Source organism: Grus americana, chromosome 8, assembly GCF_028858705.1.
Source record: "Grus americana isolate bGruAme1 chromosome 8, bGruAme1.mat, whole genome shotgun sequence".
NCBI classification, from domain to species: domain Eukaryota; kingdom Metazoa; phylum Chordata; class Aves; order Gruiformes; family Gruidae; genus Grus; species Grus americana.
The window spans coordinates 16736870-16763551 of NC_072859.1; the positions used below are offsets into that span (position 1 = coordinate 16736870).

A 26682-nucleotide genomic window follows, 5' to 3' on the forward strand; every position below is an offset into this window, starting at 1 on the left:
TTGTCCTCCCTTCTTGCGATCTCCCTGCGTTTTGCAAAGTTTCCTGTGATTTTTGGAACCTTTTAAAGGAATTTCAAAAGTAGTTCGAGCCATCACGCAGTGCAAGAGAGCCGTTTGCCTGAGCAGCTCGGGCCTTTTCTAGCAGCCAGCCCTTCCCGCGGCCGGTCCCCATCTCTCCGGCGGCGGGCGGGAGGCCCCGGTCTCGCACCGGCCGGGAAGGGCCTGCGGAAAGACATCGCCCCGCAAGGGAGAGCGGCCACCGTCCTCCTTGACTTCCCGGCTGCTCAGCTGCGTTGTCAGTGCTGTCACACCGGTCCAGCGGGGGCTTCCCACCACGTACTGGCAGTGCGCTAGCCGGGCCGGGCCGGACCCGCCGGTTCCTCGCTGAGACCCCCCCCCCCCTTCCGCCCCCCGCGGGGGCGCCGCATGCGGTAGGAATCCGCGACGGCGGCGCATTCCGCGGCAGCCCCCGGCGGCGGTTCCCCGCGGCGGCGCTCGGTGGCAGCGGATTCCTTCCCGCTGACGTTCCCCCGCTCCGCTCCCCGCCCCGGACCAGACCGGACCCCCCCGGGCGGCACCCGGCGGGGCGGGGCCAGGCGGGGCGGGCGCCCCTCCCCTGCGGTCGCGCGCCCCCTCCTCAGGCGGGCCGGGAGGGGCTGCTGGAGCCCCGCGCCCCGATTGGCGCGCGGGCGGCTCCAACGGCCGCGGGGAGGGCGGCGGGGCCGGGCCGTGAGGGAGGGACTAGAACTTTCCGCGGCCGCGGGCGGACTCTCGCCTCAGCCCGGAGCCGCCAGCGCCTGCGACCAGCGCCCCCAGGCACCGGGGAGACCGCCGACATGACCCACTTCAACAAGGGGCCCTCCTACGGGCTCTCCGCCGAGGTCAAGAACAAGGTACGGGCAGCGGCGGCAGGGGGCTCGACCGGGCTTTGTCTGCGCCGGGCCGGCGGGGGCGGGACGCGACGCGACGCGGAGAGGGGCTTCACTGTCTCCGGCTCCCGGCGGGGGTCCCCGCCCGCCTTGCGCGGCGGCGGCACGGGAAGGATGCTCCCGCCGCCGGCCCCGGGACAGCGCCGTCCTCTGTGGCGCCGCCCGGGACACTCGCTGCCGCAGCGGGGACTGGACAGTTGTCAGCGCCGGGCGGGCCCCGTGTGCGGCGCCGCGATTCGCGGCCGCGTCCCGTGCTGCCGCCCTTGCTGCACCTGCCCGCGCCAGCAGCCCTGGCACGGGACCGCTCGCTCGCCCCCGCGGGCGCTGTCGCCTCTCCTCTCGCCGGGACCCGGCGCGGCGCTGGGGCCCGCAGCCGTCCCAAGCCCCTGCCGCGGCCGGCGGAGCGAGTCGACCTGGGCCGGTAGCGCCCTGCCCCGGCGGGGCCGGCACCGTCCACCGCTTCGCGCCGAGCAGAACGGAGCGCAGCAGATGAGACGCGCGGCGCATTCCAGCCACATGACATCATGGGCACGGGCGGCGCGCGGCCAATCGGCGTGGGCCCCGCACAGACCGCGCATTGTCTGCCCGCGCGGCCCCGCCCCGCCCCGCCCGGCGGGGGCACACAAAGGCGCGCGGGGGCGCCCGGTCTCGCGCCTCGGGGGGAGCGAACGATCGGGGGTCCCTGGCCCGGCGCTGGCGGGGCCTTCCCGGGGCCGCGCTCCCTGCTGAGAGCGCCTCGGGCAGGGAGAGCACCGAGCGGCTGCGACGGGGCTCGTCACAGCGCCCGGTGCTTTGCTTTAAATAGCAAAAAGTCCCCGCTGACAGTGTCCGAGCCCCTGCTGCCGGAGAGGTGCGCGCCTTTTGTGCATTGTGGTACTGAGTTGCTCTGACTTGCCTTTTGACTTTTCTCATGTTCCGTGGAACAAAAGGTGCTTATGTTAGTGTCCTGTTATGCAGACTGTTACCTTGTGGCGAGCAATTACCTGGTAAGAGGAAAAACCTTTGCAATAAATGTTACGCTGGTAAACAACTAGGGATAAGTTGGTGCTCTGTGTCTTTATTCACAGGCTTAAATTCCAAATGTGGTATTTAATAACTGGTTATTTCATGCACGTCTGTTTTCAGGCTTCAGCAAATCCCCAAATCCTGTTTTACTTGTGGCTGAGTAGAAGGGGGAGGAGGGAGAAAAGTAGTTTGCTTTAAACATTGTAATTTATGCAGAAAGTCAAAGTTAGTATGTTGGAAACTTTACAAAATATACTACTTCCCCCCCCACGCACACACTATTGGCTTTCTCGGGATGGTTGTGGGGTTCTGCTGCAAAGTTTGATGACATCATGTAACCAAATGTCTTCCAGAGAGATTCCTTCCAACGTCTAAACTCAGTGATTTATCTATACCTTTACAGTCTAAAAAAAGACAATAAAACATATGTTGTGTATTATTGCATGTGAATTAGGAAGAAAGTAAATGCTGTTCTAATTTAAAAAAAAATATTAACAGAATCGTGTAGGCTTACCAGTGATCCCTTTATGGGGACAAGATGGGAAGAAGTTCTTTGTTCTTTCTTTCAGTTTCTTATTGTCATCAGCTTCCTTAGGGCCTCCTGAGAGGAACTGCTCCAAGCCTGTGCATTAACAGAGGGTTTGAAACTGGTGTATTTCCTGCCTTTATGCAAAGGGCCTTCTACTTTATCTTGCTGAGTGTCTGTTATTTCACTCGCTTTCTCTGCTTTCTTTGATGCAAATAATCCAGAGGGATTATGTTCTGTGGCACCTTCAGTTTACTTGTATGCAGGCTCTGCTGCAGTCTTTGGAAACATCAATGCAGCAGTACCATAAAAAATTACTCAAATGCACCAAAGAGAAATTAACTCATGTCCTTTAAAATATCCAAACAAATGAAAAAACCCACCAACAACAAAAACTCCAGTGAAAAATATAGCTTTGAACTTTGAGAATGTTGCTCTTACAGTAGGAGATCAAATTTCAAAGCAATTATGTCATAGATAGATTGTGTACCTCCTATCTAGTGTCTTGCATGGATCCATGCATTAAATATGTTTCTGTTTCTCTCTGATTCCAGAGGATCAGACAATAATGTCTCTGTAAACAATCAGAATTTCCTTTTCCCAAATCCTTTTGTCTTGTAAATCAAAGATTTGAAGAACAACATCTAGTTTCCAACTCTTGGTGGACAGTTTTTTGGAACTGATCTTAATCACGCTTTCTAAAATACTGACCTTCATGCAAACTATTGTGTTTTGTTGGTGGTGTTTTTAAATGTGGTGTTGGTGTGATGTTTGTATGTAGCTGTGGTACCTCCCTGCTTGAATGATGGTGAATGTTAGATGCCCTCGTTTGAAGTTTTCAGTGCTAATCCCCAAGCAGTGTTTTTCTGCAGAAAACAGAATGCTGCCTGAGGGCCCAGCTGTGCTGGGCAGAAAAGTCTCTTGGTTTTGGTTTTTGTTCTTTATTTTCTCATTTAGCATTGTATTAGTGTTCAGAGAGACCTCTTGTGTGTTATGGTATTTGAATAGACAAATATAACATGTCCTGATGCTTTATGAGAATTTTGTTTAATTGATGGCCCAGAGTCTGTCTCTAAGCTTAAAAATATTTTAGTTTGGTGTTTGGGTCTCTCTCTTTCTTTCTTTCTAGGCTCCACCCTTCTCTTGTTTTGCTCCTTACCTTAGCTCACACTGATAAGGTGTCTGGTCTCTGTTATGGGTCTCTGTTCCTCATTCCTACAAAGAAAGGATGGAATTTGCGTACTGGTTCCCAGCTGTAAGGAAACTTGTCTGCATGAGAAATGTGTAGGTAGTCAAACTAGCATAATCCCTTTGAAGTCAATTCCCTGTTTATTTGAGATCACAAAAGATACTTGATCCAGAACAAATATTCAGTGAGGAGCCCTTTTGCCTGATTGAAATGGATAGTTTCTGCAGGCAATAAATAATTTTCTTAAGCAATGGGAGAGTTTCTGCAGTGCATGAGGTTAGCATAGCTTGAGATGATGATGCAATTAGATAAAGCTACAAACTAATGTATTTGTCTCTGATTTACAATGGAGGTAGGTAAGAAATTAGCAGAAGCTTTTGCTCCATTGTCTCGCTGCACAAGGTGTGGAGCAAACTAGAACACTGGGCAGAAGGAGAGTTTCCAGTTCATTCAGCTGCTTCCTAGCAACTCCACCCTTCCCATGGAAATGGTATTTGATCAGGCATTTATCTTCTCCCTCCTCATGTGTTTGATACACTGCCAGCTTCAGCTCCATGTGAAAGGAAGGATGGGCAGAAATACGGTCATGTGGGGAGTTAGACTTTGCATAGCATTTGGCTATCTCATGTCTTGACTCTAGTCTCTGACCTTCCTTCCAAGCCACCCCTCGGTCAGGAAGCTGGCACTGGTCAATACTGTTTTCCAAACTTTCTAAAGACGGGGAGTAGCTGAGGAGAGTTAGTCTGTCCCTGCTGCCGCTCCCCTGGAAGGTCAAGCGCTAGTGATATGGAAAAGGAAGGGAAACAAACTTTTTTAAACTGGAGGCTGTTAGACAAATGAAGCTGTAAACAAAGTATCTCCTATTTTGCAAGTGTGCAGTAGGGCGGTAGTAGTTCCTGCTTTCCCTCTTGAGGGCAAATACGGATTAATGAAAAAGAATTGAAGTCTGTGGTGAATAATACTAACCCGTCCTAGGTATTATTATTGTGTTCCTCCTAAAACTGCTGAGGAGAACATTCTTGTACTGTATTTCACTTGCTACAGGCCAAATAAATGGATTTAATTGCTTTGTCCAGAAATTACTCTTTTGTGAATATTTTTAACTGGGAACCAGATTTGAATCATTAACTTTACAATTTTTTTAAGTAGTGATTTAATAGCTAGATGAAGTTTTGGCTACCTGTAGTTGGACTGTTAGGCCCTCTCCTTCTTCTTCCTCAACCCTCCTTTCAAAACAGTAATAATATCCTTTTCCTTCTTAAAATGTAACTGTTCCTACTCTATATTTGGTTTACCCTTCCATACTTCCTATAGACTGTTTTCCTTTAGCACACATTTAGGTTTGCTCACTGAATTTTATGAACCTTAGGTAAGAATGTTTGCTGCTCATGAAGTGTATTTCTATTAATGTTGTCTGAAATGATGTAATAAAAATGGAGACTGTATTGGATAAAGGCAATGAAAACTTATACTTTGAGAGCACAGGTGGATATCTTTTGTGATAATAACTGACAGTATAGGATCTCTGCATTCTCCTTCTCTTGTACATAGATGTCTATATAGCTTTTAAACAAGTAACATCTTTAATTTACAAGTTTTGAATTAAATTCAGGTGTTTCATTTAAAATAAAATCAGCCTGTGTGACCTTTTCTGTGATACAAATCTTCAGTTTGTTACACAGAGAATAAATTAAAAATCCAGTATCTTGGTGCTGTCAGAAATATAGAAATACTTACACTGAGATTTTACAAAGGGAATTTCAGAGGAAATAGCAGAAGGATTTTACAAGATCAACCACTGAACTTCAATTTGCTCCACTTAATTTATGGTTTCTGATAGTTGATCATAGCTCTTGAAGTCAACATTTACCAGCTAAATATCAGTTTCAATGTGCGTAAGACTGAAATTTTTCTCTTTGTGTCCAATTTCTGTATTCTTTCTAAAGAATTGTGAAATTTTTTTCAGCTGGATCCAGGCTTTAGTAACAGATCTGCAGTTCAAATGAACAACTTCATAACTTGTTTTTTTATATTTATTGCCTTCCAGAAATTTCTCAGTTTGTTAATCTTCAGGCATCCTATTTTTTTAATAGCTGTTCCCAAACCTCCTTTATAATTGTAATACACACAGATTAATGAAATGCTGAGTGAAAACTGCTGCTAGAGGTGTAGTCAAGAAATCTGTCAACTAGATGCACAGAATGTATTCAACATAAGAGAATAGCACTTAATGGTACAGTTCTGATAACTGAGTCAAAAGCAAAACTGTCCACAAAACATAAATATGACAGTGGAATAATTCCACAGCTAAACTTACAGTCAGTCAATGTTTGGCACAGTAACTACACATATTGGTGGAAACACATTAGTGACATAAACAATGAAAACTTGTATTTTCTGAGTTAGTCTTAAGATGCTTTTTTTTAATGTATCAGCAACCAAATGATGAGAATTCTCCTACTTACTTACAATATCCCTGCTCGTTACTCCTGTGATGCATAGTTTTACCTTGACTGACAATATTAAATTTCAGTAACTTGAGTTTAACAACACTTCCTAGAAAATAGTCGTGCTGCATGCTTCCCACCACTTCCAGATCTGAGCAGAAGCCTCGTACACTTCTGAGAATGTGTTTGCCACCTTACTTGCTGAAACATGAGTTTAACTTTTTGCTGGAAATTTTGCAGAGGATTTTTTTTTTTTAAAACAGCCCAGGGAAACACTAGCTTTATTAAGCTGTAGTAACCTATTAATCTGTATTCTCCTAGTGTAAGATCCCTTGTGTGAAGAGTTCTCATATTGATTGAGACATCGTATTAATGCAGGAGCCCTAATCAATAGCTACGTATTTTGATTAGATTTTTTTTTTGAAGGAGGAAGGTATTCCAGCGTTGGAGAATCTTAACTGCGGTGTCTCCATCCTTTACTGTCCTTCATCCTTTACTGTCTACCTCATTGTGCCTGCTCTGTCTGCTTCAGTGCGTCTAAGCCATTTTCCTCTTTAACTGTTACTGTCTCAGGACAGGTCTGTTCTCCTGAGTACGTACCAGGTATAGCTTTCCAATTCTGTGGCTGCTCCAATAGAAGTATTAATACTACAGCAGTAATAAGTAGACCTACGAACAGGTGCAAATGGATGGTGATGAAACTTATGTACCATTGACTTGACAGTTCATACCTATGATACATCTTTTTGTGATAAGCAGAAGCATGTAATTTGCCTTGGAAACACTTCCCTTGCCAACAACTTGGATGTTAGCACCTCTGCCATCTGCGTAAAGCCTCCTGTGTTTGTCAGCCAAGCATTGCCCATTCTGCATGTTTGCCCAAGCCCAGGAGCAAGGAGATGCCTTCAGGAGCCCTTGCACAACCCCGCTAGGTAGACATACCCTATATCCCATTTTACTGGTCAGTAGCCCCCGAGTAGGTGAAATGAAACAAACCTGAGAACATGGCGACCCTGGGGACATCTGGCAGTTGTTGCTGTAAACCACTGACACAGGAGTTAATTTCTTTTTCTCAATGGTTTAAATCCCCAGTGAACCTTGACATGTCATTGCCAAGTTGACAGTTGTCTTTTGGAGTCCTCATGTGTCTCAAAACTGTCACTTGGAACAGTGTACAGCCATTCTTGAACAGCGAGACACGGATCGCTGCCCCGTGTTAAGCCCTGTGTGATAGCTGTGATTTCCAGTTCTGTCTCTTGGCTTACACCACTTCTTCTAGGAGGGTGATGAATGGCCTGGCATAGCCAGGATTAGCTCCTGCTGCCTCCTGAACATCAAAGCAGAGGTGGAGTGCTAGGCCAGTCTGCTCCTGTGCGTGCATGAGGTCAGCACAGACAGAAACTGCCAGGGCTGCCGCCAGCAAAGCGTGGCGGTGCCTAAGTAAATTAAGAGCAAGGATGTTTGCTGTAAACTTCTGTTATGTTTAACCTTGGGAAGCATGCAGTGTCTGCACTTTCAGTTTTAAAGCACTTTCTGTGAATTTATAAAATGTGTTATAGTGACCTTATTTCTGGTGGATTAAGAAACTTTTACTAAAATTTTTACTGGTGATAGAAAAACATAAAACTCGCTGAGGTTAATGTTTAAGGGTGTGGGATAAGTATCAAGTCTTGCATCCTTTACATGCAAGCTCACCATATACCTTCTATAGCCAGACCGCCTCTGAAGAAAGCAAATTGAGTTTGACAGACTCATGATGATTAAATGGGATTAGTAGTCTCAGAAAATAAAAAGTTGAATTTGCATTACAGTAGTGCTTACTTGTTTAAAACGTACAAATGAATGTGCTTTTTATGTGGTTTTGGAATTAGACTTAGTTTAAAATTTAGAGAAAAATACCTATTATATTCCTGTTGCTGAGTCAGTACCCTTAAAAGATGGATGGATGCATGCATGCATTGTTTTGGGATAATGGCACATCGGTGACTTTTTTTTTTCCTCACCTTGTCTTTTTTTGTAAGAACATTAATTTGGAGGCTTTTTCTTGCCTCCGAATAATTTATAATTTGCCTTGGAGAATAAAGGATAGACACTTCTTTGTACTCAGAATTGTTAGCTTCTGTAGATATGTAACACCGTATACACTCTGCATCTGACACATCCTTTTAAGGCAAACTTTGTAGAGATTCCCATCCCCTATGGAACTGTACAGGAAAGGCCTTTAGTAAAAACGGGCTTGAGGCCAGGACACGTAGGGCAATTTGAAACAGATTTTTTCTAAGTGAGATCATGTGAAAATCCTTCTTTTTTTCTTTAAGAGGGACTCTTTTGCTTAAAAATGCTTTTTGTAAGTATCTGATTCTAAACAACTGTTAATTTGTATACCTATATTCAGCAAATGCTGCCTTTTGGGTAAATATTTTTGATTTTGCAGTAACGCCTCAGAGTAATTTATGTTGTTTCTGTTTAGTGGGATTGAATTACAGTGTTTCTTTCAAAAGCAGTTTTGACTTTCTTCAGGTGGGTGGTTCTATGTTTGGAGGTTTTCTTCTTAAAAAAACCAAACCAAAACACAAATCCCCTCAACAAACCCTTTGTCTCTTTTTCTTTCCTTTTTTACCTCCCCACCTTAAGCCAGCACAGAGTATAGCAGATAGTAGGAGAGAAGACATAATTTAACTGTAGTTGCTTATATAAAGCTGTCTCTTACCTGAAGCAGATATGATTCTGGGTGTATAAATTACAATGACTCGAAGGCTTTAGTCACACTGGAGGAGCTGGCAGTAAGAGAAGACCATTGCAGCGAGGCATGCCGTGTTGCTGTCACAACTATGGTCTAGTGCCCAGCTTGGACTCTCACCAAACTGCCTTACCAAATCCCAGCGGCTGGGCCAAGCCTGCTTAAAGCCTTGGAAGTCTGAACTGCCTCTGGTCACTGATCCTCACTCCCTCCTGGAAACTGGACTTTAACCGTTTGGTGCCTTTGCTGCTTCCCTTCCAAGTCCTGACCTGGTCCTCTGTGGTCTAAAAAGGACTGTTATTGAGGACTTTATTTAGGCAGACATCCTTTTGATTACAGAGTAATCCTTAAGAGGTAAAGTGAAATTGTACGTGGCTTGTGCATACACCCTGCAGAACTTGAACACCAAGTCTTTTCCTAGATTTGGGCAAAACCTAGATATTTCTGCGCTTCCTTGCTGTTCTGAAATGCTTTCATGAAGGTGGGATCTAATCTACTGCAAGTCCTACCTGGCTGAATTATAGATAGATTCTAAACAAATCTTCCTACTCTGCTTTGCATGTTTGAACCATGGCTCTTCCCAGAGTAAAACTGGACATTACTACTATAAAAACCTAACTCTTAAAGAAAGATCTCCTGTTATATTGCTTTCCTGTTATTTCCACTGCTACAGCTTCTTATTTATAGACAGAGAGCATTATCTTAGAATTCCTGGTTTTGCTTGAATAAGAGTAATTTAATTGAAAAGTATTTTTCTGTTGTCCCTAATGAATTGACTAAATGCTAGAAGCCTTCCCAGCAAAAGATAAGGCATAACAGGCACATGCATTTGGCAGGGGATTTGGTTATATTCAAAGGTTCATGGTGAAAGCCAGCTCTTACTTTGCTGCTAACGGGGCCTCCACCACATTTGCCTTCTGTGCTGAGCACGGACAAAGCACGAGTCGGAGCCCAAGCCAGCACACGCCAAGTGGGAAAATGCACTGGAGCAGGACCTGTGCTGCAGCTCCTGGTGAGATTCCCACCGCCTGACCAGCCGCTGCTTTGGTTAACTTCAGAACACTACGGGGGGATCAGTTTGAAGTTACGTTATATATCGTGTCTGAAAGTCAATACAGCGTGAAGTCAATGAAGCATACGTAGTTCAGACACGTATCTAGTGTTCAAGACTGAATGTTCTTTGCTTATTTTTGTAAGAAGCTGTCCCCTTACCTTGCTGACATCATTGTATTAATCATGCCCAATAAAAGTAAAAAGTACAAATAACTTTCTAAGAAAATAAAGACTATTGCCTTCTTACTATGGTCTGTCTTGATAGTATCCTTTATCATTAATAAAGGATGGTATGAAAGTGTTTGTCATATGGAAAGGTACTTCTATTTGAAAGAATCCAGCAGGTTTTAATAAACAGATTAACAAAAAAAGCTGTGAGATTAAACACCAGAGATAAAGAACTGATCTGTGAATGGATGGAAAAGAATGGGGACAAAACATGACTAGCAAAGAGTTCAGTCAGGGCACCTGAGCATTTTGTTCTACAGAATAATAATAGAACCTTAAATAATTGAGGATTGGGACCTCTCACCCATCATTTGGAACACAGCATTGCCCACACATACTGCTGCTTGTGTATCTCAAGCCTATGGTGAATTCAGGGGTGCAGCATAATGAGACTACAACCTAGGTTGTGGTGTCCTGGATTTTGGGTGCCGTGTATGTGTACATCCCCCACCCACTCCTGGCAGTGCTAACTGTTCTTTCTGCTTGTGCTTAACTGCTGAAACTGTTGGTTTAGAAGTTACTACAGGGTGTTTAATCAGAACCTCTTACTTAAGAGTTTGACTGTCTTTCCTACTTTAACAGCAGTACTTTCTTTTGTACTTGTACTTCAGTATAGCAGGCTTACAGCTTGATTTTTACATAAACTACATTTTCATTAAATAAACAGTTGAGCTAAAAGTTCATCTAATCATAAAATGTTTTAAAAAAATCTGTCCAGCTGTCTGCTATGCAGATTTTATGATTTATGTAGAACTGCCTATAGGATCTACGTAAATTTCAAATACTCTGTCTTACTTTTCTTAGACTTTCTTCAGTCATCTTCTAAATTCCAATGGTAGGCCTTTAAAGATGGATATTATTACAAAATGAAGTAAACATTTTCTAATGTGGTTATGGCCACCACTTTTTTTTTTTTTTAACATCACATTAATTGTAGATCATATTCTTCTTATAACTCTTCTTATGTAGTTAAAGCACAGCTTGCCTGAGTGGCCATATCCAAAATAATTTTAGATGTTTCCTGGAATATAATCAACATTGTGTACCACCTACTGAACTTGAACCGGTCAGAGATATACGCAGGAAGGGAGGGGGTGAGGTGGAGGGCAGGGAGCAGCAGAAGCAGATTATTGTGTTTTGTCCTTCGTGCTGAATGCTTTTAATTTTTTTGGTGGTGGTAAAGCAAAACAATAGTATGAAGCAACTGATAGGCAAGATGATCTAAACCTCCATTTCTTGTGCTTCTGCTAAGAAAACTGGATATGAGGAAAATTACGTCAACCAGAAAAACATGCTGTGTGAATGCAGAGATTTTGATGTACTACCTGCATTAAAGATAAATCTAGGCAGACTTTGCTATCCAGTAGAAGCTAAGGAACTTCTTAAGAAATCACATCTTTCACCTAAATCACAAAAACCAGATTGGATTATTTTGTGCAAGGATGAAGTGGTGGTAAGAAGGAGAGAAATCTGTGTTTTCCTTATGAATACTTATTGCAGGCTGGCAGGCAACCAAACAGGATCAGAGCAGTCAGTGGGAAACACTGGGCACCATTAATGGGGCAATGCCTGTTACCTTGGGACTGACCGCATCATCCGGTTCATCCTTCAGTCAAGCCGATGCCTGGGATCACAAGTGGCAGTGAACAGTCAAGTGTCTGAGCTTACTGGGGGGGAGTTGGTGCAAAAGAGGTGTGACAGCAGCAGAGGCTTGAGGCTTACCTTTGTGCTGAGAGGCAAAGTGCAGTTTGAGCAACATGTAGCAAAGCTTGTATTGACAGACTGCAGTTTTCTTTAGCTAACTCTTTTGAGAGGTATGTTTGAGGTACTAATTAGCCGCTTGCTACTGTAAAACATAATTCCTCTGTTTTGGTAAGTGAAGAGGGCTTGAAGAGAAGAAAAAAGTGTGGAGAAAGACTCTGACTAAAATAATCAGATTTTGTGGTCCTATTTGGAAGGTGAAGTTGGAAGACTTGTCAACACAGTTGGACCTTGGGGAAGGGCTACAGAGTCACGATAGAGTCTGCTTGTAACGTGACATATTTTAAAAGTGTTCTACTGGGGAGAAAGATAATTAAACTTGAAAGAGTATCTGATTTCCTGCATTGCTATAGTAGCAATAAACTAGAAAAGTACTCTCAGAAAGATAGAATGATTATTGATGTGACCGTTTCTGTTTGTAGGCTCCCTTTAGCCTTTGAGAACTACTCTTCCCCCAGAGTTACAGTAGAAGTTGTCTCAGGAGATGCTTACTATGAGGAAAACTAGATTGTTTTCACATTTTGGGTTGGGTTTTTTGGGGGTTTTTTTTGCTGTTTATGCACTAGATTGTTCTGTTAGATATTTTTTTTCCCCTCCAAATGAGAGCAACTAGGTATCACTGAAGTCTGTCAGCACAGCACCTTACCAGTATTTTCAGTGCAGTGCTTGGCATGTTGTTTCCAAAGATGTCACTGCTAGGGATGTTGGAGCCTGCTGTGTCATATCAGAGCTCAAGCCAGTCATACTGGGGGGGGGGTCAAAGAAGGAGAATCTCCTCCTTGGGGAATAACAGGCTTTCGTGCATCGGGTTGGATCAACACTGTCTTAGCTGAGAAGAAACTTCATTTTCTAGTGCTCTTTCAAATGAAAATAGCAATGATTTCAAATAATAGGTAGTGAATGTTACTGAAACCACGTTCTGTGAAGAAATTTAAACGGTTCAGCAATATACAGGCTAAAGATACAGTGCAAAGGGACTTGATATCAAGAAGTATAATGTGTGGTGGCAGGACCAGAAGGTGCTACAGTTGAAAGTGGAAGTTGATGACTAAGGAGAATTGGAGTTATAAGCCAGAAAACTGTGACTATGACAAGGAAGGAAATATGAGGAGAACTGCGAGAACAGATTTGAATTAGCGTTGCAGTAGTACAGCTGTGGAGACTGAGCAGTATTCAGCACAGGGCAGGCATACATTGGGTTGTTAGTGCACTCTGAGGGAAGAGGTGGTAGCATTTGCTTCTTGCATGGTTTGCAAGCTGTCACAAAGTCATACTGGACAGCCAGGGAGTAGAACACTTAGTTCTTCCAGCCTGCTGATCTAGCAACAAGCACCATGCACGACTACAGGTATCTCACTTGTAAACTTTGAAGCATAGCTTGTTCTTACTTCACAGAGTTTAAACTGGTGCCTATGGGAAGAGTGCCAGGAATTTTGAATTAATGCTCATCCATCTCTCCTTTAAAAGTTGTAGCCTAAATTTTGATTTACAGAGAAAACAGTGAGATGTTGGCAAGTTATCAATTATGCTACACATAACAAAAAAATTCTGTTGAATATTAAGCAAAATGGATACAGCTGTGAATTTTTTTGTGCTAAGTAGCACAGTGGGATATAGCAAGATCTTTCAATATTAGCATTAACACAGTGTATTCTCTGCCTTTCTGTACAACAGGCCATAATGACAGGAAAAGAAAACCATATTCAAATACCAGGGCATACTTAATGGTGGCTTTCAGTTTTTGAAGTACTTTCCCCTTTGGTTTTCATCTGGATTTTTACATTCCCTTTACCTTTGGGTTTCTTGTGCACAAATATGCCTCTGCTGACATTTGTTTTTGCATGGAGCCCTGGTCAACATATATGAAATTAACAGGGAATTTTAATTTGTCCTTACAATGAAAGGTCATTGGGTTGGTAACTCAAGTGGGAAGAAGCTCCACTTGACAATAACCTTGGTACTCTGTGACTCCCTCTTCTCACACACTTTCAGTAAAAATCAAACCCTTGTATTTTCCCATTGTCTTGGGTTCTCTCTCTCAACTTAAAGGGTATGCTATTTATTTTTTCTTTGACTAAACAACCACTCTCTTGGCAGACGACTAGAACTGTTCTGCAAAAAAATACTGATTATGTGATTGTCACTCTCCCTCACCTCTGAAGCTGAAGATTAGATATGTACAGTAATCTATTTACACCACAGAATTTTAACCAGAAAGTTTTAACTCAGTTGTATTTTAAAAAAAAAAAAATCTAGAAAAATTTTGTTCCTTTCTGCTTATGAGAGAACTTACTGTTCTGTCCCTTTTTCTTGGTCATTCACATAACCAGTAAGATCCTAACACTTTTTTGTCCCAAACGTTTTGCTGTGTAAATTTTAGATGTGAGATTCAGAACAGTGTTCTGGAATAGCAGGTGATGAACAGAACAGGGCAGCTCAGGTGCTGGTAGCTGGAATTCTGGAGAGTAATTTGGAACTGGCCACTCCTACTTCTGAGGAGTAAGGACTCCGAGAGCTTCTGCCTTGATATCAGGAGATAACGATGCTTTCATCTTTCCTCATACCATCATAAAGCCTTTAAAACGGAAGGAGAAATATCTCATTGCAAACTAGTGCCAAGCAAATGACAAAAAAGTATCAGCATTGCCATCTTTGGCCTCTGCAAGACAAATCGCTCCTGAGGGTCGTACTTATTTCAATGCAAAGGATGTTTGTAGGCACCACTGAAACCATAAAAATTCTGTTTCAGTCAGATAGTTCCAAGCTAATAAAATTGAAAAGTTGATATAGGAACAAATTGCTGCCTAAAATGTAAACTGTACAACTTTAGGTCTTAAAAGCTAGAGTTTTCCCGTAGTTATCTTTATTTGCTTTCAGTAGTTTATGACCTAAATGTGTAAAAGTAATATTAAAACCCCTGGCTAGATATGGATTAAATTCAGTATGAGATGAATATGTTCCCATACTTATTAGAAATCCAGTAAGCTTTCTCTACTTGATTTTTTTTTTGACTGAACAATTAGTAATTTTATGCCACTTCAAGCAAGGACATGAGCCACACCAAATTTCTCCCTATAAAGAATATTAACATCTAAAACTTAGGGCCTTATTTATTTTTCTGTTCACTTTGGTGAAAATGTATGTGTGTAACCTCTTTCATATACTGTCTTGGAGTAAAGTCCTGGCTACTTCTCTTGCTGTACATGGCTGTGCACTTTATTTACCTTGGAAAACAGCAACATATGACCTATTTTGCCGCACTTTTATGCGTATACAAATCTTAGCTTTTGTTGACAAACACAGTTCCTATGATAGAGTTGTTCACTCACTTCGACAAGCACATGCTTTTATTGTTAAAATTTTTGACCGGAGAGCAGTTTCTTCAAATGCTTACTAGTACTTGAAATTTAGTGTGCTGCACGTTAAACATTTGACCCCTGCTGTGGGGGCAGAAAGCCTGAAGCTTTAGTCAAAAGTTTCATCAGAACTAAGAAGTGTGAGCTCTTACAACATGATGGGTAACTTTGAAAGCTTTATCTTCTATATCTGCTTTTTAACTTACTAAGGTTTCTGTTTGTTCATCCCAGTGACTTGTAAAAAGCTATGCAGTGTGCTTAAACTCTTTCTTGAGATACTGTTATGATATTTTTCCAGAGTAGCAGCAGCATAGACAGCTAAACTCTTAAGCTGGAGATTTGGCATATATGTAGCCCTTAGCATACAGTGTGTACTGTGTAATTTGGAAAAGATTAGTATAAAAGGACAATTGAAAGTCCGTATTATATCATTTATGATGTGAAATACTGGTTAACATCATCACTCAAACTTAACATGCTACAGGCACACTGAGTAACTTCAAGGGACACAGGCAGATTGTTAAAGTTGGCCAACAGAACTTTGCTTGTTTCCAGGAATCCATATGCTTGATAAAAACAGTGATGATTGCTGTTCTTGTACTACAGATGGAGGGAGGGTTTTTACACTCTGAGAGGTCCCAAACAGGAAAGTCCCACCTGAATGCGAGAGTGAACGCGAGAGTCGGGAGTCGGGCGTGAAGTTGCCAGAGGAATCAAGCTTAACCCGAGGATTCTAGCCTGAAGCATGCATTGGCATAAATGTATGTAGATCAGCTTGTAACAGGCAACTGACACTTAACCCTTTTCCTCCCACAACCTTCGATCACCTATAATTTTGACCACTTGTATAAACTTTAGTTTCCTTTCAAAGATATTTCTAACTATTAAATCCGTATCTCTGAAGCATCAACAAAAGGAATAGCATTTACAACTTTATATTCTTTCAAGATTTGTCAGAACAAAGTAAAGAAATTAACAGTTGGCTTCCTGATAGCTGGTTTTAAACTTCTATAAAATCTTTATATCCACTGTACAATTGAATCTTTTCTACAGTGTTCTGAAACTGTAGCTTTTTGTCATGGCACTGATGATGTATACTCTGAATGAAGCTGCTTAGCTAGTGCTTTTATCTTTAGTAGGTGATGTTTTCTTTTGCTGTGGACTTGTAAGATTTCAGTATCTTCCATGAAAGTTCAGTACTATAAAAGGATCAAATGTTGGCATGTAGGCTGGTAGTAATAGAAAAAGCCATAACATTTGTTCATTTATATCAAAGCTTCCAGCTTCCCCTCATAGATAGCAATCAGAGGAAAACTGGAACAACTCTGACAGATGTGGAAAATATGAAGTATTCACTAACTTACTGTTACATAACTTCTGGTTGTGCCATCGGGAGTAAAAGAGCAAAGAATTCAGACTAAGCACAATGCCTGGCTTCTGGTAGTACCTGACCTGTCACTCTCCCTGTTTAACCTCTTCTTGTCACATGTTTAAAACCAGATTCTAAAATTTCCATGCCTCTAGCTTGTCAGGTGGATAGAGTATAATTTTCAAAGAAACCATCACCACTCTTCACTTTTTGTAACCTAGGTTCTCACCAGTTCAAAAATCAGAACAAAAACTTTACCGTATTTAAGTCAAACTGTACAGTAGTGAAGACAATTCCAAAAACTAGCAGACTTAATAGTAATGCTTTTAGTGGCAACAAGACAAGTTTCCTCACGTGTGCAAGCATTTTTTACATCCTGTCTCTAGATAAGCACTGTACTGATACCCCAAGACAATTTAAAACCTCTTGAAAAACTAAAGATTTGAACACATGGTAAAGTACTCCAACATAAAGTAAATATTTTTCAGAAGAAGTGATAAAATTCCATCTGATTACTTCTAAGTTCCCCAAGCAATAGGGGCAGCAATTTAATATTCAGCTCAGTTGTAATCTTACATAAAGAATGCACTTAGTATTAAATAAGGAAAACTTTTGCTATTTTTCTTCCTTGATATGCTTGCCAAGAAAGATTAAAATAGCCACACTTGCAGAACTCTTTAGAGTTCTCACTCTTACTGGCTTTCATAATTACTCTTTTTTTTTAATATGAGAAGGGAAGAGATAGAGTGATCTTTAAAATGTGTCTCTTGATGGCATGATCATGGACTTGTTTTTTAAAAAGAAGAAATTAAGCGATTACCAGTACTTAAAAATAAATGAAGTTGTAGACAGACAATTCCGGTTGTATTCCAGACAATTCCAACTGCAGGATGGCTTAGCTATGACTTAGCACTGTCTTTAAGCTACACTGAAACAGGAACTGCCTGAATTTTCAGAAAGCATAATATTTGTTACATTTCTAACTAAAGAATTGTGGAAGAGATGAGCTTAAACCCCTCTCTGTACCCACATGCGTGTTAGAACGGCCATTTTAATGTAGTATGAACTGTCAACATACAAATGACCAGCCCCAGTTGTCTGCTGTCTTCAAACTGCACTATCAGAACATACCAAGTTCTGGCCTTTCTACAAATCCTGTTTCTTCTTTTGAACTGGTGTACAGAAATATATGTACATGTTACTTAAGATTTTGTGGGTGAGATCACTTTTGTAAGATCTCTGTAGGTTCTCTAATGTCTAAGAAGAGTATGATGCTATGTTTCAGTCTTTTGGGGATGTTTTGGCATCTTTCTCCTTTGCATAGATACTTTCACACAATAACCATTCAAGACTGCTACTCTTAAGTTTGATCACATAAGCCTTATTTCCATAGGAAGTAAAAATAACCATGAGAAGTAGTTTGTAAGCTGATCACCAGGTTAGGAAGGAGAAAGAAGATAACCAACCAACTTCCTCATACACCATTTTCAAAACGTTAACCTTTCTGTTAGCCCTTTGCTATTATTGCCATTGCTATAAATAAAGTGGTTGTGCTGCTTCCTGTGCTAACCTTAAGGGAGGTGCAGGAGGACGATCCGTCACCCAAGAGACAAAATTGCATTGGCTTCCTCTATGAAGCTGTGGACTTCAGCAAGCTTTTCTAGTCTGCTTCTCAGCTATCTCATATCCAAAAGGCGTGATTAAAAAAAAAAAAAAATCATGACATTTTCCTTGCACTAGGCAGTATTACCTGAGTTTTCTGCCTTCATTCTTCAATAAGAAAAGTGTATATCGATTATCTTAGACCAGCTTTGGTCTAAGCACTGAGGTACTTGTCATCTTGGGCCTAATACTGCGCAAAATTTTACACCTTAATCAAGATCTGAATAAGGTAATGGGTTAGTTCATTAGCCTGATCTGTAACTAAGGCAACATAGCACCACTATTACAAATAGTCTAAGGAAAATAAGTATTACTCAGAGAAGTTTTTGAAGTAAAGCCAGAGGTACAGGAATTTTCCATTCCCCTTAGAAGAAAAATAGAGAACAGAATACTGTAATTTTTAGTTTGGTCAGTTTGGAGTTGGGGATTACTAACACTAGCAAAAATGTAGCAATTGCCTCTATCCAAGTAATTCAGATAGGTTGGAATTATAATCGCCTGCAGTATAAATAGCTGCTGCTATCTGGCCTTTCTGGGCTGAAATCTAAGACTATATGTAAAAAGTCTGAAATTTACATTTTGATCTGAATGTGAATGGCTTTACATGAGTTTCTGGTTAGGAATTTGTAAGCAACTGGTGGTAGCTGAGCTGATTTTCCATTAGAAATACTGCAAGTACATTCTGTGCTTGCCTGTCAGGTTTCTCACGGTAGCTCCTCATTCCCCGTCTTGCTTACTGACCCATGCAGGACAACTTCTAACAAAGGTGGAAAAGCATTGCCAGCCTCTGCACTAGTGGAGGTTGTTTATGCCAGATAACTTGTTTTGTTTGCAGAAAAAGTAGCAATGCTCAAATGATCAAATCTCTTTCTCCAACTCACTGATATTGAAAAGTATTGCAAAAGTAACAAGTTTAGGCTGAAGGAAGTTGGAGCTGCTTTTCAGTCTCTTCAGGGGAGAGGGGTGATGGGCAGAGTGGAGTGTGGAACCCCGTTAGCTGCTCACGTTGTTGAAGTTTACCAGTTTTAAGTATTCCATTCACATGGACTGATTTCTGGTGACTGAAGCATAAACTGACACACTGAGTAGCGAAGGCTGAACATCTGGAAAAGGAGTTTTTAAGTCTCCTTGCTAACAACTCTGGGCCTCTGGTGCCTTTAACTTACAAGACCATTGCAGGTTTTCTCTCTTTGCAATTAAGACATGAGATCACAGTTTATTCCATCAGGCTTCCAGCAAGGCCAAGGAAAAGAGAAATAGTAGGCATGCTAAAGCTTCAGTTTAAAAAAGCCACACACACAACCCCCAGAATCCCCAGCAAGATAACTCATAATGTTGTAGCAACAAGGGGAAAACTTACTAGGTCATCTCTGTTAATCATAGGCTAGCTAAAAAAGCAATCCCACTATAATCTTTGGCTGAATACTTTCAAATCTATTATATAAAAGTTCCCATGTAGAAATCTACATCTGAGCAGTAGTACCAATGGCATAGCAAGTCAGAGTTCTTGTGTTCATAACGCACTTTTTGACTTTCTGCTGAAGTACATCTTGGGTATTTTTTTTCAAAAAAGTCATCATTCCTCTGCAGCTGTCACAATCACAGAATTCACAAGGTCCAGCAATTCTTACAGTAGGAAGAACTGTTAAGTGCTTCAAAGTGCTATTTGCAAATAAACATTTAGTAAAGCAATAAACTTTATTATAGTAAAAGGGATAAAAGACCTACCTCTGTGCTCTGATATTTAAAATACAGTTTAAAATCCAGCAATAAAATCACTGGATAAATGCTACAGCACATGCTTTGAAATGGATTTGGGGGGAGAAGAGAGTTGCAGTTTTCTCTTGTGAAGTAACTTCATAACCGCTTGTGTTACAGATTGCCCTGAAATACGACCCCCAGATAGAAGAAGATCTGCGTAACTGGATAGAAGAGGTTACAGGACTGAGCATTGGTGCAAACTTTCAACTGGGATTAAAAGATGGCATAATCTTATGCGAGTAAGCATTTATTAAGTAACATTATTTTTAGCAGTTTTCTACTTTTGAGGAATTAAGGAGGGACATTCTGAAGACTCCCCTTCAAACACATCAACAATAATAGTCAAAGACAGCTGGCAGTAGGGTGGGAGACAGCTTCTTTGAAACTGTGGAGAAGAATGAAAACTTTAATCTCCTTTATATTTTGGCAAAGATTTCTAAGTATTTCTAAATTTAATGGTGAAGCTCTTTAATAATCAAATGGCACACAAAAATTCTTGTGGTCTGTTAGACTTGTTAGACTGGAGATCCGAGCCAGGCACTCTGTATAAACCAAAAAATTAACCATTTTGATGAAACTAATGCAACTAATAAAGCATGAGTGAAAATATTATATAATGCCTGCAGAGATGGTATAAGGATGAGATTCATTGTTTAAGCATTTCCCTTTTTTTCACCTCCCCAGGCTTATAAATAAGCTGCAGCCAGGATCAGTGAAGAAAATTAATCAATCAAAACTAAATTGGCACCAGGTAAAACAAAAACCAAAACCCCCAAAACTACACCTCTAACACCTCCGACCCCCAAACAGTTCTTTTGTTCTGTATTAACAAATTTGCTGTGAACACGGTACACCTTAAATCTTAATAGCACCAAGTTTTGTATGCGATACATACATAACAGTCAAGGATACAGCATATGTGAACAGCATTTAACAAAAAAGCAGCTATAGCTGAGATGGCTCATAAATGGCAGTTGAGTGTACATATTTAATAGTAGTGCTTTAGCTCTTAGGTGGCATTTCAGATGGAAGAAGAACACAGAGCCCTACAGCAAGGCCTTTTTCTAGGTTAAAAAAAAAGTGTTTTTTATCAAATCACGACTGGAGTTTTCCCTCCAGGCAGTTCCTCAAGGTGTCAGGTCAACAGCTTGCCTGTACCTGGACATGGGAGGTCACCATATGAAGTGTGCCCCTGAGAAAGCAGTTGGGGAGGGAAATGACCTGAACAGTCTCGGAAGAATCGGTTGTGTAACACAACTCAGAAAACAATATGGTGCAAACTACAGAATGTATTTTATTTCAGTGTATCAAAAATTTTATTTCTTATGAGTGCTCTGTCTAGCACTTGCCCCCCTCAAAGGGGGGACTATCAAAGGCAACATGCATTTAGAACAGGCGTCGGAGGGGGTGCTGGTAGAGTTGACTGCCTTTCGTTTTGCTGGGTCTAGCTTAATGCTGCTATGTAAGCTTCTTGGGTTTATTAGCGTTGAATGCTTTTAAATACAGGGGAGGATTTTTATTTTTTAAAAAAGCTGTAATACCTCTTAAGACTTTAGAAGGAAAGATGATATTCAGTCCTTACTTCTTGTACTCCACATTGCTTTCCAATTTCTACAGCACACAGTGCTAAAAAGCGCTAACAAACCTCAAAAGCTTAGCTGAATTTGTCCCAGGAAGTGAGCAAGCTAATGCCTTCAAACCAAGTTAAATGTTGATACTATCCATGTTATTATGTTTTTGTTTTACTCAAGATTATCAATTGCTGAAGTCAAATAGCATGGACACTATGTCAAATTTTCCAATTTGAAGCAGGTTTTAGATCAGGATTTGTCTTGGAAGGGACACAGTTGAGGCAGTTTTATCATCAAAGCATATGATTCTCACTGATGGAGAGATGCCAGGATAGATAAACCCTTAGATTGATTTCTGAAGTCAATATTAAAACTAATGAAAAATAATCTCAGACTTCCCAACAGTCACTGTTAACCACACCATTTTGTTCAGTTTGCACAAGGCAAAGAACTTGTGTAACGCAAGCAAAACAAACAAACCAACACCAGAAAACTTTAAAATTAGTTTCTGAATTGAAACACTGAGTAGAAAACTAGCTCTTTTGTTTCTGTTTAGCTGGAGAACATTGGGAATTTTATCAAAGCCATCCAAGTCTACGGTATGAAGCCACATGATATTTTTGAAGCAAATGATCTTTTTGAAAATGGAAATATGACTCAAGTACAGACTACTCTAGTGGCACTAGCAGGCCTGGTAAGTATTTGTACCCCTGGAATTGGCGCAAATCCACATTCCAGTCCAGATGCACACTTACCACTCATGTAAATACAGAAAACAGCATACAGGAGGGGATAGATACTACTGTGAGTCAGATGTACTGCAGAGGTTTTACTTCAGAGGGCTGTGTCCTACTGCATGCCTCCAGGGAAGGCTTGGAGTTCAGAGTGAGGATTGTTGGCTGCAGGTGGCCTTGCCCTGGAGCTGCGTGTGCATACACAGAACCGGGGAGGCTCACAGAACTCTTACCTTCTCTCATAAGAGAGAAACCTGCTTGTGGCATCATTTGAAAGCCCAGGGTCAGGGCCGTAAAGCTAGTGTTCCAGTAGCAGAAAATATGCCTTAAACACTGAATACTCTATCTTCCCTCTCCCTAAATAGGCAAAAACTAAAGGTTTTCATACTACAATTGATATTGGTGTCAAATACGCAGAGAAACAAGCACGAAGTTTTGATGCAGGAAAACTAAAAGCTGGACAAAGTGTAATTGGCCTGCAGGTAAGTATGAAATTCGATTTTACAGTTAATCTGTTATATTTGAGAACAACTTTCTTGTTTTGATTAACCGAAATATTGTTTATGCAAAACTAGCTGCAGAATTACAATATATTCTTATCATGGAAGGAGGCATGAGGTTTTAATTCTTGAAAGCAGTTGATTGGTTTTATAAGCTCAAGTGACTGCCTGGAAGGTTTTTCTCTTTGATTTATATCTGCAATAAGACTGGTAAGGAGGAAAGCAACAGCTAATATTAGCAGTATCATCTCTGTCCCCTAGAGTGGTTTTAAAGTAGGAGTCTTTGGATAGCTGAAGCTCCTTATATGGTAAAGCTTTTTCCCCTCTCCACTTTACTTAATAGTCATAAAACCAAAATTAACTGGCATAAAACCTTAAAATTCCCATGGTAGAGAAGTTGTGGCAGTGTAATTGAATCATTACTGTCCAGGGTCAAAGTTAATTGTTCCATTTTGATGCGTACATCCATTCCAATTGCACATGCAGTTGGGCAAATGCCAGTCACTGAAATGCCTTAGGATGACAGTTGCCTTTATTTTTCTATATGAAGCTCAGTGTGGAGAAAGAGTAATTTATTACAGGTAGTGGTCAAGGTACGTGAGGAGAGCATGCACCATGATTACTTTTTCTGTCAGCCATCACAGTTACCAACCATATTTGTTTCCTTTGCCTGTGCTTGCTGTACAAATACAAATCACCTTTTCTGTCCACCTCTTCCTTCCCCCAATAAAGATGGGCACCAACAAGTGTGCCAGCCAGGCAGGCATGACTGCTTACGGAACTAGAAGACACCTCTATGATCCGAAAATGCAAACTGACAAGCCATTTGACCAGACAACGATTAGCCTACAGATGGGCACTAATAAAGGAGCCAGTCAGGTAAGCAGGACTGTGGGTGACGCAGTCTGGGAGAGCCCGGTGGGAGAGGAGGGTCTGCGAGTTGCATGCAGTAGCAGAGTCTAATTGGCAGCAGTGAGAGGGGGCAGTTCAGCTGTGTTTTTATGCAGTAACTGAAGAACTTGAATTCCTTATCACAGTGTTCTGTGCTGAGTATCATAAGGCACAAAAACACCCTGGTGTTTCTAGAATTTCCATCTGGCTGTGTTATACCAGAAGAAAACAGCAACTTCATTTCAAGTATTAACTAGACAGATGCAAAAAAGAAATTGCTTCCTGGATACTACCTCAGTCTGAACACTTAGTATATTCTCTCCACAGAGGACAATAGACTGGACCTTTCTGCAAGGACTTCTGTGACTTACCCTACTAGTGAACACATGCTGCTGTGCTATATTTTGTTATACTTTAATTCCTACTTTCTAGCACTTCAGTAAGATGTACTAGTTGTAATTGTAAGTCTAGCAATCACAGCTCTTGACCTTCTTACTGAACCTCTACAATCCTGTTTTGTTAGGCTGGTATGCTGGCACCAGGTACCAGGAGAGACATCTACGATCAGAAGCACATATTACAACCTGTGGATAACTCAACTATTTCATTACAAATGGGTACCAACAAAGTAGCTTCACAGAAGGGAATGAGCGTGTATGGGCTTGGACGACAAGTGTATGACCCCAAGTACTGTGCTGCACCAACAGAACCTGTCATTCATAATGGCAGCCAAGGAACAGGAACTAACGGGTCAGAAATCAGCGATAGCGATTATCAGGCAGAATACCCAGATGACTATCATGGAGAGTACCAAGATGACTATCAAAGAGATTACCATGGTCAGTACAGTGACCAGGGCATTGATTATTAGCTTTGCATCAGAAGTTCAGTATTAGTGCATTATTTTATTCAGTAAGAACGAAACTAGCCTTGTGGAATTGTTACCTTTCCTACACACTATGCTTAATGTACCTAAAGAAATACTGCCTTACATACATTCCTTTTTCCTTTCTCTGCCCTTTCCCTGTCTAGTTGCCTTTAGTGCTGTAACAGTTGTAGTCTACAGCATAAACAATAACTGCATATGAAGTAAAAGGAATACTGTGAAAGGGGGAGTGCTCTTGTACAGTCTAATAAGGAGCTATGCATTTTCACAATCTCTAAAGTAGGTATTTACATACCACAGTAAGCCTTCATTTTACATATTTACAGCTTTTCTGTTTTCCAGATGAGGTAAAAGAATTTCATGCTTACAGTTAAATGTGGTCTTTGCCAATTAAACCTAAGATATCACATTAGTGATTTAAATATCATTACTAGGTTTCTAAGGTATTGTTTGCTAATGGTAAGTCCTGCATTAGACATAAGTATGCATTTGTGATTTCTATTCATTCCATTATCAACACTGACCAAACTTAGAAATAGTTGTCTTACTAAAAAGGGAGCTTGTACAAAGTCTTGAGCCAACAGAAGTCCCACGATTGATGGTGCATTTACCTTTTATTGTGCCATAATATATCCATGTAGAAATGCTTTTTCTTCCTTGAACTGTATTTATTGCCACACTTCTCAAACTGATCCCAGTGTATTTTTATAAATAAATATTTTTTCTTAAAGGTATGTAGAAGATCCTGTCTCATTTGTTATGCTACCATTCTTAATGATTAGGTGCCACAAAAATTATTCCCAAATCAGCATCACCTTTGCCTGTGTTAAGGGTAATGTAGAACTGCTGTCTGTTGCAGTTTGGGTTTTCTTTTCCATGGGATTTAATCTAACAGCCTTGTAAAAAAATCTCCTGGGAGCAAGTGACAGTGACTTAACAGGAAAGGAATGTAGCTCCTTTACATCAGAGTTCACTTCCCCTCTACATGACTGTGAGGTTATGGCTAGAGATCCTTAGCTGTTCACTACATCCCTGCCTTTTTCTTAAGGCAAATGAGGAACCACACACTTAGCACTGCTTCTGCTTCAGCCCACTGCCTTCATACCATCACTGTGAGAATTCAAAACACCCTTTAGAGTCTTTGTGCCTGCTGGTCTGCAATCTGAGTTCTTTAGTTACTGATAGCAGAGCTTTATTCCGAAGTGGAAAACGCTTTCTTCCTCACCACAGAGTGCAGACAGGCTGTACTAATTTACCTGGGCTGTTTTTAAGAGGAGAAAAAAAAGAGCATGCTATCAATGGGGCCACTGTTGCTGATCCTAACTTTTGTAAAATTAAAAAAAATTAAAGATATTTTAAAACTATTTACTGCAGATTAAACTTATTTATATTAACATATAAAATGTTTTATACTTGCAAGTTCTGGACTTGTGAAAAATTCTTCCCTCAAGACTAGAAATTGTGCTTTGCTCCATTAGTTTCTATTATTTTTGGATGTGGGGACCTGTCTTTCAACTGACCTATTTGTTGAATAGGTCTTAAGCTTATTTATTTCACAGAATTTAAATTTGAAAGGACCGCTGGAGGTCACCAGTCCAAGCCTTGCATCTGAGGCAAGAGAATTATTACCAAGATGTCTGTTAAGACCTGCTCGTCCTAAACTATACCATTTCCCCTTCTTCACAATAATAGTATTTAACAATTTAGAACTATTGTATTGAATGCTGAAAAGCAGTGCTGTGATCAAAAACAAAAGCTTTGTTGCTTTCATAGTTTGGGTGAAAGCAGGGTCTCTTTTTGAAAGCCTGAACCAGGCCCTCCTGCTCTTTCTGAATCCGAAACTTATGCTTTAAACTGTTTGCACATATATATTATGTATGTACTTGAAGGAGGAAGCAAAACAACACATAAACTGTTCTCAGCATGCCTGTTTTCTTTCATCCACAGAGGTATCCAGTGGAATCATAACTGAATTAAGGCAGAGTTTGAAGTAGACACCAAGCAAGACCAAATCCAAACTGCCTTGCTTAAAACAATAAGCTGTAAATACTTAGCCATTTCCTGGTATACAGAC

General features: G+C 41.2%; 1 protein-coding gene across 2 annotated transcripts; it reads left to right on the forward strand.

Moving 5' to 3' along the window:
* Positions 1 to 599: 599 nt before the first annotated feature.
* Positions 600 to 25340, forward strand: CNN3 (calponin 3). Of its 2 annotated transcripts, none has more exons than XM_054833582.1 (7): positions 600 to 893; positions 20144 to 20265; positions 20711 to 20777; positions 22154 to 22291; positions 22697 to 22813; positions 23564 to 23710; positions 24246 to 25340. In XM_054833582.1, the coding sequence occupies exons 1-7, from the start codon at positions 837 to 839 to the stop codon at positions 24591 to 24593; spliced, it is 996 nt and encodes a 331-aa protein (XP_054689557.1). In that variant the 5' UTR covers positions 600 to 836; the 3' UTR covers positions 24594 to 25340. The 2 variants fall into 2 exon arrangements, with proteins under 2 accessions (XP_054689557.1, XP_054689559.1); XM_054833584.1 differs by lacking the exon at positions 600 to 893 and adding an exon at positions 1542 to 1915.
* The last annotated feature ends 1342 nt before the right edge of the window (positions 25341 to 26682 follow it).

Excerpts from the sequence above, each read along its gene's own strand:
- CNN3 (XM_054833582.1), top strand. The coding sequence starts at position 837 with ATGACCCACTTCAACAAGGGGCCCTCCTACGGGCTCTCCGCCGAGGTC. Across the intron at positions 20,266-20,710 it reads GATGGCATAATCTTATGCGA|GCTTATAAATAAGCTGCAGC; the intron begins GTAAGCATTTAT and ends TCACCTCCCCAG. Across the intron at positions 22,814-23,563 it reads AAAGTGTAATTGGCCTGCAG|ATGGGCACCAACAAGTGTGC; the intron begins GTAAGTATGAAA and ends CCCCCAATAAAG.